Below are 14,633 nucleotides of genomic sequence, written 5' to 3' on the forward strand. Positions count from 1 at the left end.
CTCCTACTGTTGCCTGTTCCCCAAAGGGGCCACACTTATTTCCACCACAGGGCCTTTGCACTTACCGTGACCTCTGCCAAAAATACTGTTCTTCCTGCCTAGAAGAAGCCACTCTCCCCAGATCTTCCCAGGCTTCCTCCTCCTTGTCTTCCAGGTCTCAGATCGTGTCCTCTCTCTCGGGAGGTCTTTCCTGACCACTTCATCTAAATCAGCACCCCCAATCCATTCCTCTCCATTACATCTTCTGGCTTTACTCCCTTCATGGTGCTTAACACTATCTGAAAGGATCTTGTTCATTCCTTGCTCATGTGTTTAGAAAGTGCCTGGCAGATGGTTGACTCAACGAGTATGTGCCGAATGAATGGACCACCGAATAAATGAATGAACGGAAAACCTTCCTTACTTTTTTTGTACTAAGGATCCAGAAACCTATATCTAAAAACACTCCTCTCCTTTCGGTTAACAAGGGCAGAGATGGCAAGAAATAACACTGTGGTTGGTAACAACAGCCATGGGACAGTTATATCTACACACATTGCCGGGCATGGTTCCAAAGCTAAAAAGGCACTAATTGCTTTTATATAAGGAGGTAAAAACACAGTCCCTCCGTGTCCTTTAGTCCCGACGACGCTCTGCATTATCGTATCTGTTACCGTGTTAATTGTTCCTGTCTCACACAGCCAGTCCGGGCTTTATTCTGCATATGTCTGGGTTGGTGACAGGTTCCTGCACAGAGGAGAGAGGTGCCGGGGAAGCGTGTGTGTTTGTGTGTGTGTGTCTGTGCAAGTGTGTCCGTGTGTGCACAAGGGTGTGTGAGAGCAGTGACACTCTGGGAAGGGTTAACTCACAGTCAGGCTATCTGTGCTCGGGGCCCCAAGACTGGCCCGGGAAAGGGAGGGGTGGGCTCGGAAGGTGGAGCTGGCTTGGCTCACAAGAGCTGCCTTTTCCAAGACAGGAGTGCAGATGCTCGCCCAGCTGGACCGAGCGTGGTGAGCGCACGTCGCCTTCAGGAATGGCTGGAAAAGCCCGCACCTGGAGACCCCTCCCTCCCTGTCCCTCCACGGCAGGTCGCATTTGGTCTCTCCGGTCATCAGAGGAATGAGCAATTCCCCGGCTCGCGGCACTTGGAGAACAGCAGGCAAGGATGGATGTGGTCGACAGCCTTCTCGTGAATGGGAGCAACATCACCCCTCCCTGTGAGCTGGGAATCGAAAATGAGACGCTCTTCTGCTTGGATCAGCCCCATTCTTCCAAAGGTAGGTGTCGGACCCTGTTATTTTCATTCGGAAAACGATTGAGCTCAGGGAGAAATCAGCAAAGGCGAGGCTGAGAGAGAAAATGTAACAAAGTCCTCGGGAGACAAGGCTGGGGAAAGTCGTGCGTTCACAAGTTTGGATAACGCATCAAGAAGCAGAACTGAGTCAAATACCCTTACGGTTCCCCAGGGGAGAGTTGCGTTGGAGGTATAGGACTCGGGGGTGGGGGTGTGGGGGGCAAATCCAAGGAAGGAGGAGCCGAAGTGTAATAAGAAAGGGGCACAAGGGGCGAAGCTGGAACTTACCAGCATCACAGAAAAGGTGCTCTGGCAGTCCAGCTGTCACCTTTTCTTGGGGTGGGGGGGGGGGATCCGGCGTGAAAAAGTGATGAAAGTAAAATAACGCTTAGCAGCTAGGAAAGGAAGCAATCACCATGCACTGGGGAAGCTTTGTTGCGAAGAAAAAGTGGTTCCGGGAGAGATTCTTTAACAAAACCAACATTTTAGAAGCCACTGAATCCCTGTGGGCTCCTCACTTGGTTTCTGCAAAACGTTGTCAAGTACAGGAATAGTCGGGTTCAAGGAGGTGCACCCTTGCAAGAAAAAGAAAAATCCGCAAGAAATCACCGTTGGTGTTGTGGGCTATGGATTTAACATTCTGCTCCCATAACCTCCGCCCGCCCCTCTGTCTCGTCCCTGTTGCTCCGTGCAGAGTGGCAGCTGGCTGTGCAGATCCTCCTGTATTCCTTGATATTCCTGCTCAGCGTGCTGGGAAACACCCTGGTCATCACGGTGCTGATTCGGAACAAGAGGATGAGAACTGTCACCAACATCTTTCTGCTCTCCCTGGCCGTCAGCGACCTCATGCTCTGCCTCTTCTGCATGCCATTCAACCTCATCCCCAACCTGCTCAAGGATTTCATCTTCGGGAGTGCCGTTTGCAAGACTACCACCTACTTCATGGGTGAGTTGCTGCCGGTGACTATTTCTGGAGCTCGCCCCAGACCCCACTGGGCCCCAGACCTTCCCAACCGTCGCCCCCACCGCCCCCACTGCTCCCCGACAGCCTCAGCAGAGGAGTCCTGCTGAGTGCAAAAAAAACCCCAAAACACCTGGCTGTGTGGGGCTGAGCGTAGGGGTGCAGGCACTGGCTTTCAGGCAGGTCCGTCCTCGTGCGTGCCCAGGACTCAGTCCCCAGTCGTACGTTTCAGGGGTCAGTTTCTCAGGGTGGAATAAGTTGTTAAGAAACCACAGAAGAGGTGGGGTTTGCTTGCTTCGGCTAGAGAGAAAGAGGCACTCGTGAGGCTCAGTCCCTTCCTGGAAGCCGTTGGTCGTATTCCAGGGCGCTGCCCAACCCGAGGCGCAGTTTTCGGGGTGGTGGTTGGAGGGCGGGGGGTGGAGGGTTCTTTCTACTGTTGCTCCTGCCTTCCCAGGGAACAGGGGCTACTGTGAACACCAGTTTCTTTCCGGCTCTAGATTCCTGTGTCGGGACTTACTTCCCAGCCTGGTCCCCCAGGGGCTGGGACCATCTCAGGCAGAGAGGGAGAGCGGCCTCTGGCACTAAATGAGGAGTTGATTTTGCTCCCAGAGCCTGTGGGTCGTTAAGCTCACCCTGACTGGCTGGGATAGGCAGCCCTCTGCCTTTGCCAATCAAAATGATGCCGATGACAAAGAAAAATCACAAGGGCTGATGTTTTTGAGCACTTTCTATGCACCAGATGTTGTACTAAGTGCTTTTTTACTCCCACGATCCTATCTCCCGACCTCCCTGTGAAATCTAAGATGCTTATTCTTCCCCACCTCACCGAGGGAACAGAAGCACAGAGAGGTTAATAATGCGCCCAGGGACACACAGGTGGTAAAGCACAGAGCAGAGATTTGAACCTAGATCGGTAGCCGCCACCGTGGTGCGTGAGTACTCTGACTCAGTTTGCCAGCTGCCGTGGCTCTCCTGAGGCCGAACAAAGATGTCTCTCCGTCCCCTGTCTCCCTGTCTGCCAGACTGTCGCGTTCCTACCCACTCTGAGGACTAGTTGAGGGGAGGAGGAGGCCGGGAAGTGAGGAAGGGTCGTTTTTTGTTCTGACCTAAGCCTTGCAAAATGTGCGGAGCTGAGCTGAGCAGAGCTGGGCCAGGGCAGTAATGACCAGAAAGCTTTCAAAGCCTTTATTTCTCCCAATTGACGAAGCGGGATCTAACCCTGACCGAACGATGATGAATTACTGATCTGTGTGCCACGGACAAACAACCAAGAAAGTGTCAGTCCTTGTCCAAGAACTCTGGAAAGAAAAATGGACTTACCAGTGAAAGGGATCATTATGAAACAATGAAGCGGTAATAATTACTAGCATCTCGTGGCGCTTTCAGCTTTCCAGGCCCATCCATATGTATCTTAACGATAATATGATTTAAGACTCTTAACCAGGGTCTGTGAAAGGAGATTTAAAACAAGCGCTCGTGTGATTGCGCAGTATAGTGAATGTGCTAAATGCCACAGACGTGCCTGCTTGAAAATGGTTATGTGAATTTCACCCCCCCCAAAATGTTTTTAAAAATAGCTAAAATGGAAAGCACGATAATTCTGAAAGTGTTTGCAACATCGTAATGGTTGTGTTGGATTTCTAGATCTGGTGATTTCTATTCTTCCCTTGATTTTGTGTTCTCCTCAATACTATTCCTAACAGTTAACATTCATTAATCGCCTAAAATGCAGTAAAAAAAAAAAAAAAAAAAAAAAAAAGGAGAAGAAAGAGAAAGAAAAGAAAAAGAGAAAGAGTGCTTGCCTGGTAGGAGGTTTATAATAACGGTGGGCTCATTATCCAGACCCTGACTCCGGGGACTTTGGAACTACACTCTATAGCCTAAATGTCATCAATTCCTTGGGGTGATGTCCAGGAAAACACAGTATTCCCATCTCAGAACATGAGTTTTTATTTAATGGCTTTTGGGTTGCAGATTCCTTCAAGTCTCTAAGGAACCCTGGAGGTAGTCCCCCCCCAAAAAAGAATATTTTTATATATAGTTGCAGAGAATTTATTTATATCCCTAAAAGGCCCAGGCTAAGAGTCTGTTCTCCCAAGCTTAGATTAATTCTAAGGTTTAAGAAATCATGGTAACGATAATCAGAAAAATTGACAGAATCCATGGATGAATCATGAAAGGGAATTTTAAGGGGAGAGGACATGATAATAAGTATACACACACAAAATACAAAAATTAAAGACAATTAAGGGGTTTTTTGACTCTGCCTAAGAACATTTTAAAGAAGGTGTTTTGGTGTCTTTCTCACTGATGACGCATGCTCCTTCTGCAAAATACAGGAAAGCAAAACAAAACGGGAAGGGAAGCTCTCGTCCTCCCACACACAGCAACCCTTAGTTACGGTGTGGAATCTCCCCCTTCGTGTTTTTCCACTAGGTGTTTTTTCCACAAACTACTTCTTAAAGTTTATAACATTGCATTCTTAAAAACCGTCTGTGCTAGAAATTTTCAGAAAGTTGTAATGCCTCCAGCTCAGACCCCAGTGACCTTTCAGGGTCACAGTCCTTACAAATCTGGGTTATTAGGTCAACCTAACCTCAGGTTATGCTCAAAATTAGAGCTTTTCTGTGGCTGAGTCCAACACCTCTTCTGTGGGATAGGAACATAGTCCTTCCCCGTGGTTATTAATTAGCCTAAGCAGGAGGGAGGTTGTAATCAAAGTTCAATGAACTTACCTAAAATTCGGAAAGAAGATGTATTTGTAAGTAGATTTCTTTAACTGCCTTAAATCCTTTTTGAAACGAAACTGAGAATAAGTGATTTTTAAAAATATATACATACATTTGAGTCTGCACATACTCAGTGCTGTCCCTTGATATGAAACCCGTGCGGAGCAGATAACATGCAAATAAACTCTGGATTTCAGCGCCATCGTAACTGACTTCTTTGTTCCTTTCCCAGGCACTTCGGTGAGCGTATCCACCTTTAATCTGGTGGCCATATCTCTGGAAAGATACGGTGCAATCTGCAAACCCTTACAGTCCCGGGTCTGGCAGACAAAATCGCATGCTTTGAAGGTGATCGCCACTACCTGGTGCCTCTCCTTTACCATCATGACTCCGTACCCAATTTATAGCAACCTGGTGCCTTTTACCAAAAATAACAACCAGACCGCAAACATGTGCCGCTTCCTACTGCCGAATGATATGATGCAGCAGTCCTGGTAAGGCGGTGTGTTTGTTTGTTTGTGTGACACAACTCGTTAGAGGTCGCGGTTTTTATAAAAACCGGAATGTGTCGTCCAGGGTGGCTGGGGGATCAGTTTCCTGGAGACCCGGAGAAGGATTATTCTAACTTCCTTTTAGGATGCTAGTGATACCAAACACCTAGCGTTCTGTTTTAAATGCCATGCATATATTAATTTAATTCATCCTCTCAAAACCCTATAGGGTAGGTACTATTCTTTTTTTTTTTTTATTTTTTTTTTTTAACGTTTATTTATTTTTGAGACAGAGAGAGACAGAGCATGAACAGGGGAGGGGCAGAGAGAGAGGGAGACACAGAATCTGAAACAGGCTCCAGGCTCTGAGCTGTCAGCACAGAGCCCGATGCGGGGCTCGAACTCACGGACCGTGAGATCATGACCTGAGCCAAAGTCGGACGCTTAACCGACCGAGCCACCCAGGTGCCCCAAGGGTAGGTACTATTCTTGTCCCTATGGGCATGGAGACATGGAGAGGTGAAGTGAGTCGTTCAAGGTCACAAAACTAGAAGATACAGAGCCTCTCTGCTTACCCACTCTGCACAATGCCTCTGGATGGTCTGGGTGGGGGTGGGGGGGCGGAGTTGGCTAGAGGATTGGGAGGGCTATGATTTTCTTTTCTTTTCTAAGTTTTTAATTTTAAACTTTTTAAATGTTTATTTATTTATTTTTGAGAGAGAGAATGTGCATGCGCTAGGGCAAGCCGGGAGGAACAGAGAGAGAGGGAGACACAGAATCCGAAGCAGGCACCAGGCCCTCAGCGCAGAGCCCGATGCGTGGCTCAAACTCATGAACTGTGAGATCATGACCTGAGCCGAAGTCAGACGCTTAACCGAGTGAGCCACCCATGATTTTTAAAACCTGAAGTTAAGGGTGCCTGGGTGGCTCAGTCGGTTAAGCGGGCGACTTCGGCTCAGGTCATGATCTCACGATCCGTGAGTTCGAGCCCCGCTTCGGGCTCTGTGCTGACAGCTCAGAGCCCGGAGCCTGCTTCGGATTCTGTGTCTCCCTCTCTCTCTGCCCCTCCCGTTCATGCTCTGTCTCTCTCTGTCTCAAAAATAAATAAACGTTAAAAAACAATTTATTAAAAAAATAAATAAATGAAACCTGAAGTTAAAGCAGAGAATGACTCCCAAATCCCATGTGGTTTTTTTTAGAGCTGCTGTTATGGTGCTTGAACAGAACACCTCACTAGAAATAAACAGGCGAGGGGCACCTGGGTGGCTCAGTTGGTTGAGTGTCCAACTTTGGCTCCAGTCATGATCTCGTTGTTCCCGAGTTTGAGTCCTGTGTGGAGCTCTGTTGTGACAGCTCGGAGCCGGGAGCCTGCTTTAGATTCGGTCTGTCTCTCTCTCTCTCTCTCTGCCCCTCCTCAACTCATGCTCTGTCTCTCTCTCTCTCAAAAATAAACATTAAAAAAAAAAGAAACAGGCGAGATTCTAATATCTCCTTCTTTGCTTCCTAGCTGACTGACGTTGGACAAGTTCAAGTAACCTCTCTGAGGTTCAGGTTCCTTATGTATACAAGGATTTAATAATATAGATTTTTTTTTTTATCTACGTCATTGGGTGGCTGTAAGATTCGAATGAGAGTATATGTATAAAATGTCATAAAATATCTTAAAAGTCTCACAAATGCAGGGTATTACGTTTACTAATACCAAGCATGTTTTAGAATCAGGGAACCCGATATCCAAAACTGGCTCAAAACTGAGATAACCTCTGCTTTCTCTGCCTTCCTTTTTTCATTTCACCCAAGTAATGCACGCACACACACACACACACACACACACAGAATTACGTTGCAAATGAGAGAAACATTTCCAAGACTTGAAAAGGAATCTTATCAAAACATGTCCAATTGAAATGAGAAATGGCCCAGCCACCGTGAGCCTCTGACAATTTTATGGCCTAATCGTGTAACCTTACACATGCCAGAGTGCAAAAAAATGATTTAGGGACCAGACTCATAAAGGAGGCTATGGTGCTTCAGGAATCAAACATGTTTACAGAGAGCATAGCTCTGTCCCACCAGGCACTAGAATAAGTGTGTTGCCAGGCCAGGCATCAGAAGCCGCCCGAATACTGTATTTTGCAAAACCTAAGAGGTTTTTCCATCATTCCTACCTATGCATTTAATGATTCTGCTGTTACGGGGAGCTTGCATGACTTCAGCTCAGGTCATGGTCTCATGGTTCGTGAGTTCAAGCCCCTCGCTGGGCTCTGTGCTAACAGCACGGAGCACCGAGCCTGCTTTGTATTCTGTATCTCTCTCTCTCTCTCTCTCTGCCTCTCCCCCACTCACATTCTGTCTGTCTCTCTCAAAAATAAATAAACATGTTTTTAATTTAATAAAAAAATTTTAAAGAATTGATTCTGTTGTGATAAAGCCAACGAATAGTCTATCGTGATGCTTAAGAGCACAGGTTCTAGAATCATATTACTTGGGTTCAAATTCCACCTTTGCCACTAGCTGCGTGACTTTGGACAAATTATTTAATCTCTATACACCTCAGTTTCCTCACCTAAGGTATTATGAAAACAGTACCTACCTCATACATTCTTATGGGAGTTAAATCTAATTATATATACATATATATGTATATATGTACACATATGTGTGCATATATACATATATACATGTACATATGTGTACATATATACATGTATACATGTATATATGTATACACATATATACACATATGTATATGTATATGTAACTTATGTAATATTATATACATTATATACATATATGCATATACATATATGTGCGTGTATATACGTATATACACATATACGTATATACGTATATACACATATACACATATGTGTATATACACATATACACATATGTGTATATATACGTATATACTATACATATATACACATATGTGTATATGTAATGTATGTAATATTATATACATAACACTTAGCTTAGTGTGTAGCATGGTTAAGTCCTCCATAAATGTAAGCTCTTGTCAATGTTTATTGGTATTTTTGGTAATAGCTACATTGAGATCGTTCACATACTCTTTGTCGTTGTTAAGTTCTTCTTGGTTTTGCCTGAAGGCTTGTTTCAGGCACAGCATTACACAAACCCTTTCCAACTTAACTAGTCCTTCGTAAAAGACTTTATCCGAAAAAAAGGAAAGACGTAAACAACTTTGAATGACTGAACCACCAGACATGGAATTTCTAAGGCGATTAAATACTAGTAATTAATGTGTTTGCTCAGATCAGTTAAAATGGAGATGAACCCTATTTATCCCATCTGAGTTTGAAATACTGAAGTTGATGGTTATTGAATTTCTTTTTATTTTATTAGGCACACGTTCCTGTTACTCATCCTCTTTCTTATTCCTGGAATCGTGATGATGGTGGCCTATGGATTAATCTCTCTGGAACTTTACCAAGGAATAAAATTTGATGCTATCCAGAAGAAGTCTGCTAGGGGTAACTATCTTTTAGCTGTACATTTATGCCAAAATATCACAAAAGCGTGTTGCTCGTAGCATAGATACACCGAGGGTGTATGTTGGCGATTTTTGAAAGTATTCTTAGGGGACTCTGTGTCATGAGGCACAGTCAATGAGACCTAGTGTCCTTATTTCCTCATCTGTGAAATGGAGAAACTGACATAATACACACATACCCGATTATCAGCTGAGGGCCCGTGTGTCCCACACTCACTGCACTGTTATATTCAAATGGACCCCTTCAGCAACTGAAGTGGATTGTAATTCCCCCATCCTCTCTTCCCTTTCTTTTTCAGTTATTTATTCATTGAGAGAGAGAGAGAGAGAGAGAACTAGCAGGGGAGGGGCAGAGAGAGAGGGAGAGAGAGAATCCCAGCCAGTCTCCACACTGTCAGTGCAGTACCTGAGGTGGGGCTCGATCTCACAAACTGAGATCATGACTTGAGCTGAAATCAAGAGTCCAACACTTAACTGACAGAGCCACCCAGGTGCCTCTCTCCTCCCTCTTTGTCACATTACAATTGCCACAAGGCCTCGCTTCCTCCCCACTCATTACAATCTGCTATCCACTAAAATGTATGCCGACACCCTTGTTGACATAACTTCTTGCCCTTCTCCCTCTACCCCTTCAGTCAACTCTTTGATCGTGTGTGTAACTTACGTGTCTCTATAGCTTCTTTGGTTTTTGTTGATTTCTGCTCATTATCCAGGTTTCTCAGTAAAAGCGCTGTGGAGGCTTACCCAGCAGGCGAGACCCTTTCCCCTTAGGGTCTGGAGAAAGGGAGGAAAAAGTGTGCAGATTCGTGCACTCATAATTTTTTTATCCTTACAATTGACATGCATGAAATATTATTTTGTGATTATATACTATGCATATAATAGATGATGTGTTATTGTATTAGTTTTAAGTAGCTTTTCTTTCTTAAAAAAAAATGTTTATTGATTTTTTGAGAGAGAGAGACAGAACACGAGCAGGGGAGGGGCAGAGAGAGAGGGAGACACAGAATCCCAAGCAGGCTCCAGGCTCTGAGCTGTCAGCACAGAGCCCGAGGCAGGGCTTGACTTCATGAGCCAGGAGATCATGACCTGAGCGGAAGTCGGACACTTAGCCAACTGAGCCACCGGGTGCCCCTAAGTAGCTTTTCGTTTGAAGGAAAGGACTACTATGGATGGCTACTTACCCTCACCGTGAGGGCCCAAGGGTGCCTGCCCAGCTCTTCCGTTCAAGTCTGCTTTGAGCCCCTTGATGGAGGGGGCGGGGCTCCCACGCCCTCTGTCCCGCGTGACCCATCCCCAACAGTAAGTGATGTCGCTTGCCCCCCCCCCCCCCCCAGAAAGGAAACCGAGCAGCAGCAGCAGCGGCAGGTACGAGGACAGCGACGGCTGTTACCTACAGAAGCCCAGACCCCGCACCCGGCTGGAGCTGCAGCAGCTGTCCAGCAGCGGGGGCGGCAGCAGAGTCAACCGCGTCAGGAGCAGCAGCTCGGCGGCCAACCTAATGGCCAAGAAGCGGGTGATTCGCATGCTCATGGTCATCGTGGTCCTCTTCTTCTTGTGCTGGATGCCCATCTTCAGCGCCAACGCCTGGCGGGCCTATGACACGGCCTCAGCCGAGCGCCGCCTCTCCGGGACCCCCATTTCCTTCATCCTCCTGCTGTCCTACACCTCGTCCTGCGTCAACCCCATCATCTACTGCTTCATGAACAAACGGTTCCGCCTCGGCTTCATGGCCACCTTCCCCTGCTGCCCCAACCCTGGTCCCCCAGGGGTGAGAGGGGAGGTGGGAGAGGAGGAGGAAGGCAGGACCACGGGGGCCTCCCTGTCCAGGTATTCCTACAGCCACATGAGCGCCTCTGCCCCGCCCCCGTGAGCTGTCCCCAGCGCCAGTGCCTCCGCAGGAGGGGGTGGAGGGGGGAGATGACAAGGAGGGTTCCATTTCCAGTGGGAATTGTTCACTGTCTGCTTTTCATCCTTCATCCGGGGTCCAGGGGAAGTCGACGGAGGCTGGGGCCCACATTCGGTTTCTGGACAACTGGAGGCAGGAAATGTTCAGTGAACATTCAGTGAACATCAGAAAAACCTCAACAGGCCGGTAACAGGAGTCCAGCAAGGCTCGTGTTACAAATGCAACTGACAAACACACGTTCAAAATGGCGATGCGGACCCTACTTAAGCTCTAGAAGTTTCCAGAACATCCAAGGTGAGCGAGCTCTCACTCCCCATAGGGACACACTTCTATGCTCTGCCTCATCTGCCCACGCAGGACCGTGGAGGCTGCTGTCCTCCCCCCGGAGAGTCTACGGCTCACATACTGTACCCAACCGTCTCACCACCATCACAAAAGGTAACATGAAACAGAGACTCTTCTGGCCAACAGCCTGGCTCTTTCTTTTTGAGGTTGGTGAAGGACATTCAGAGACACAACCTTATGCTATCACTGTCATCAAAACAGCAAACGGATTGTTGTCTAAAAGATGGAATTTGGAATTTATGTCTCTAAAAAAGAAAAGGGGTGTGTGGCAAATAGCTGGATGGAGTGCTATCCTCCCATAGTGAATATTTAAGAGCCAGAAGGTACATAGACATTTTTTTTGCTACTTTAATGGCCTGTATTATATTGAACCCCGTGGCTTCTTTGCCTCAGCTTGATTTCCCATATTCATCTGGCATTTCCTCCCTTCCAGAAAGACTCCAGGTACAAAGGTGAGTTGTGACCGATGTGTTCCTGTCCAAGGGAGGAAACAGAAACATGTATAGTCAGTCCCAGAATAAACACTGGCATGCTTGGACTCCATTCTCAAATAGCTTTGTGTGTCAAGGCTGTCTGTGCCATCAAATACAATCTGTGCATTTGTTAATAATTGTATTAATTTTATGTATAAGTATAAAGCAAACATATAAGTATGCTCTTCACATAGAAGTATATTCTTTGGTGTTTAAAATAAGAAAAAACGAGTAGGAATGGATGTTGGAATTCAGTCATTATTATCATTCTGCATTCCTGCACAACAGCTGGTTTCATGTGAACTTTTCTGTGCAAAATTAGGATTGAAACCTCTCTCCTCTAATTTAGAAATCTCAATTAAAATGAGACATGAGCTATAAATTTAGATAGGGGTAAGTGCATTTCTAGAATAGAACCTATCAATCTAGTCCGCAAGCACTTCTTTTTCTTTCTTTCTTTCTTTTTCAGGGTAACATTGTCTTGACTGTTTAAATATATTGACACAGACATTTTTGACAGAAACAACTGTACATATCAATGTAGGAATGAAAAAGGAAGAAGGAAGGAAGAAGGGAAGGAAAGAAAGAAGGAAGGAAGGAAAGAAGGAAGGAAGGAAGGAAGGAAGGAAGGAAGGAAAGAAGGAAGAAGGGAAAAAAGGAAGGAAGGAAGAAGGGAAAAAAGGAAGGAAGGAAGAAGGGAAAGAATAAAGGAAAGAAAGAGAAAAAGGAAGGGAGGGAGGAAGGAAGAAGGGAAGGAAGGAAAGAAGGAAGAAGGGAAAGAAGGAAGGAAGAAGGGAAAGAAGGAAGGAAGAAGGGAAAGAAGAAAAAGAAAGAAGGAAAGAAAGAAAGAAAGAAAGAAAGAAAGAAAGAAAGAAAGAAAGAAAGAAAGGAGGGAGGAAGGAAGGAAGGAAAGAAAGAAGGAAGGAAAGAAGGAAGGAAGGAAGGAAGGAAGGAAGGAAGGAAGGAAGGAAGGAAGGAAGGTTGAGGACATGACTATTTATGATGGGGGACTTTTCAAGCCAGATGTTAGTTTTTCTATTTCTGAGACTGCAACGTAATGTTAATATTTATAACCAGTCATCTCAAATATTTCAAGGTAAAAATTCAACCGATTAAAGCACGTCCTGCTACATGATAAAAGAAGTAAGAGATGAAATTGTCTCCATCATTTAAGTAAATTCTACAAAATCTACAGTTTTGCTGCCAGAGGAATAAGCCTTCCCCTCTGACTATGTGAGCATGTAAATAAAGATAAATCAGCCTCTCTCCCTTTTGAAGGAACTTCTGGAAGTTCCAAAAGTGTATTAACCTTAAAATAGGGCTGCCAGATTTAGCAAATAAAAATACAGGATGTCCAGTTAAATTCTAATTTCAAATAAACAACGAATAATTTTTTTTTAGCATGAGTATGTCCCATGCACTAACATACATCCTGTATTTTATCTGGCAACCCTGCTTTAAAATAATTTAAAAGGTACATAAAAATATAAATAAGCTTTCCCAGATATAGGACAGTAATATGCCTCTGTTCACTAAATTTATTGGAAGGTCTTTAACTTAATGGAAGCTTTTTTTTTTTTTTAAGAGGAAAAATGCTATTAACTTTCAGAATCTCTGTCTGACCTTTGGGAACGGTACTATCAACAGGCTGATCTTACTTAAAAATAAACATGTTTAGGAGCTCCTGGGTGGCTCAGTTGGTTAAGCATCCAACTTTGGCTCAGGTCATGATCTCACAGTTCGTGAGTTCAAGCCCCGAGTCGGGCTTTGCGCCGAAGGCTCGGAGCCTGGAGTCTGCTTTCGGTTCTGTGTCTCCTTTCCTCTCTGCCCCTCCCCTGCTCTCTCTCTCTCTCTCTCTCTCTTCCAAAACTAAATAAACATTAAAAAAATTTTTTTAATAAAAAAACATTTTTATTAACATAAAGCTGTTCTAATACATTGTTGAGTCAACTGCCTTTATTTCACGCTGAGTTGGACTACTAATTTGAATTTGAACTCAAGTGGCCTGTATGGTTAAGAAAATAGGTTCACCAAGTTCCTGGTATTTTCTAGTGTTTTCAGGTAGCTTCCGCTCATCACCAGAATGGTAAATTACAACTTGCGCGCTGGAACGTGTCTTCGATCTTTACTCAGCCCGTGTGTCCCAGTGGCTTCTCGTGCCCTGGTTACTGCGGTAACCTCTCACCCTAAACTAGCAGTGGTGAATGCACAATGCATATATCTACGTGCTGGTCACACATGCTGGTGTGTGCTTAACACGTATCCCCTCCCTTTAGTTAAAATATAATCACGAGGCACGTGGCAATAGCTATTGAACCTCCGCTGCAATGCCTTCCAGTGTTTTGCCCAGCACTCTGCCCGCTGGGAGTGCCCAATAAATGTTACAGCCGACCTCTGCCCTGCTCCCAGGGTTAGCTGAACCCTCTCTCTATCCACAGCAGTGATTCGCAGCAAGGGGGCATATTCCTGGGGGGGCATCAGAATTTCTAGAGGGCTTTTTCCAACTCGATATGGATCCTCTCCCAAGAGTTGGCTGTGTGAGTATTTGCTGCCATCTCTCGCTTCCCTTTGCTCTTTTCCTGGGTGCGTGTGTGCGCACAATTGGAGATGTTTTCTAGTGGGAGGTCGTCGTGCCTGTGAACAGTGCCAGACAAGGATTTTTTTTTTCAAAAGGGCCAAGCAAATGGACAAATGCTGTATGATTCCATTCATGTGAAGTATCTGAAGTGGTCAAAAATCACAGAAACGGAGAGTGGAAAGCTGGTGACCTGGGGCTGGGGGAGCAAGGAGGGGGAATTTCAGCATTCAGCAAGCGTAAAGTTTTAGTGTTGCAAGAGGAAAAGTTCTAGAGACTGTTGCACAACAGCGTGAAACTACTTCACAATACTGAACGGTACACTTAAAAATGGCTACGATGTGGGGCAGCCTGGGTGGCTCT

At 45.5% G+C, this 14,633-nt stretch overlaps 1 protein-coding gene across 4 annotated transcripts; it reads left to right on the forward strand.

Annotated features, from left to right (window-relative positions):
- Positions 1–952: 952 nt before the first annotated feature.
- CCKAR (cholecystokinin A receptor) lies at positions 953–12,341 on the forward strand. Of its 4 annotated transcripts, XR_008421813.1 has the most exons (7): positions 953–1,256; positions 1,968–2,219; positions 5,196–5,457; positions 8,821–8,948; positions 10,306–10,484; positions 10,960–11,674; positions 12,165–12,341. XR_008421813.1 is itself a non-coding variant. In XM_019453551.2 (6 exons), the coding sequence occupies exons 1-6, from the start codon at positions 1,145–1,147 to the stop codon at positions 11,065–11,067; spliced, it is 1,041 nt and encodes a 346-aa protein (XP_019309096.1). In that variant the 5' UTR covers positions 953–1,144; the 3' UTR covers positions 11,068–11,938. The 4 variants fall into 4 exon arrangements, 3 of the variants coding, with proteins under 3 accessions (XP_019309096.1, XP_019309094.2, XP_053757610.1); XM_019453551.2 differs by lacking the exon at positions 12,165–12,341 and having other exon boundaries at positions 10,960–11,938; XM_019453549.2 differs by lacking the exon at positions 12,165–12,341 and having other exon boundaries at positions 10,306–11,021.
- Positions 12,342–14,633: the final 2,292 nt, after the last annotated feature.

This window comes from Panthera pardus, unplaced genomic scaffold (genome assembly GCF_024362965.1).
Source record: "Panthera pardus isolate Hobbes unplaced genomic scaffold, ASM2436296v1 HiC_scaffold_13, whole genome shotgun sequence".
Classification (NCBI taxonomy): Eukaryota; Metazoa; Chordata; class Mammalia; order Carnivora; family Felidae; genus Panthera; species Panthera pardus.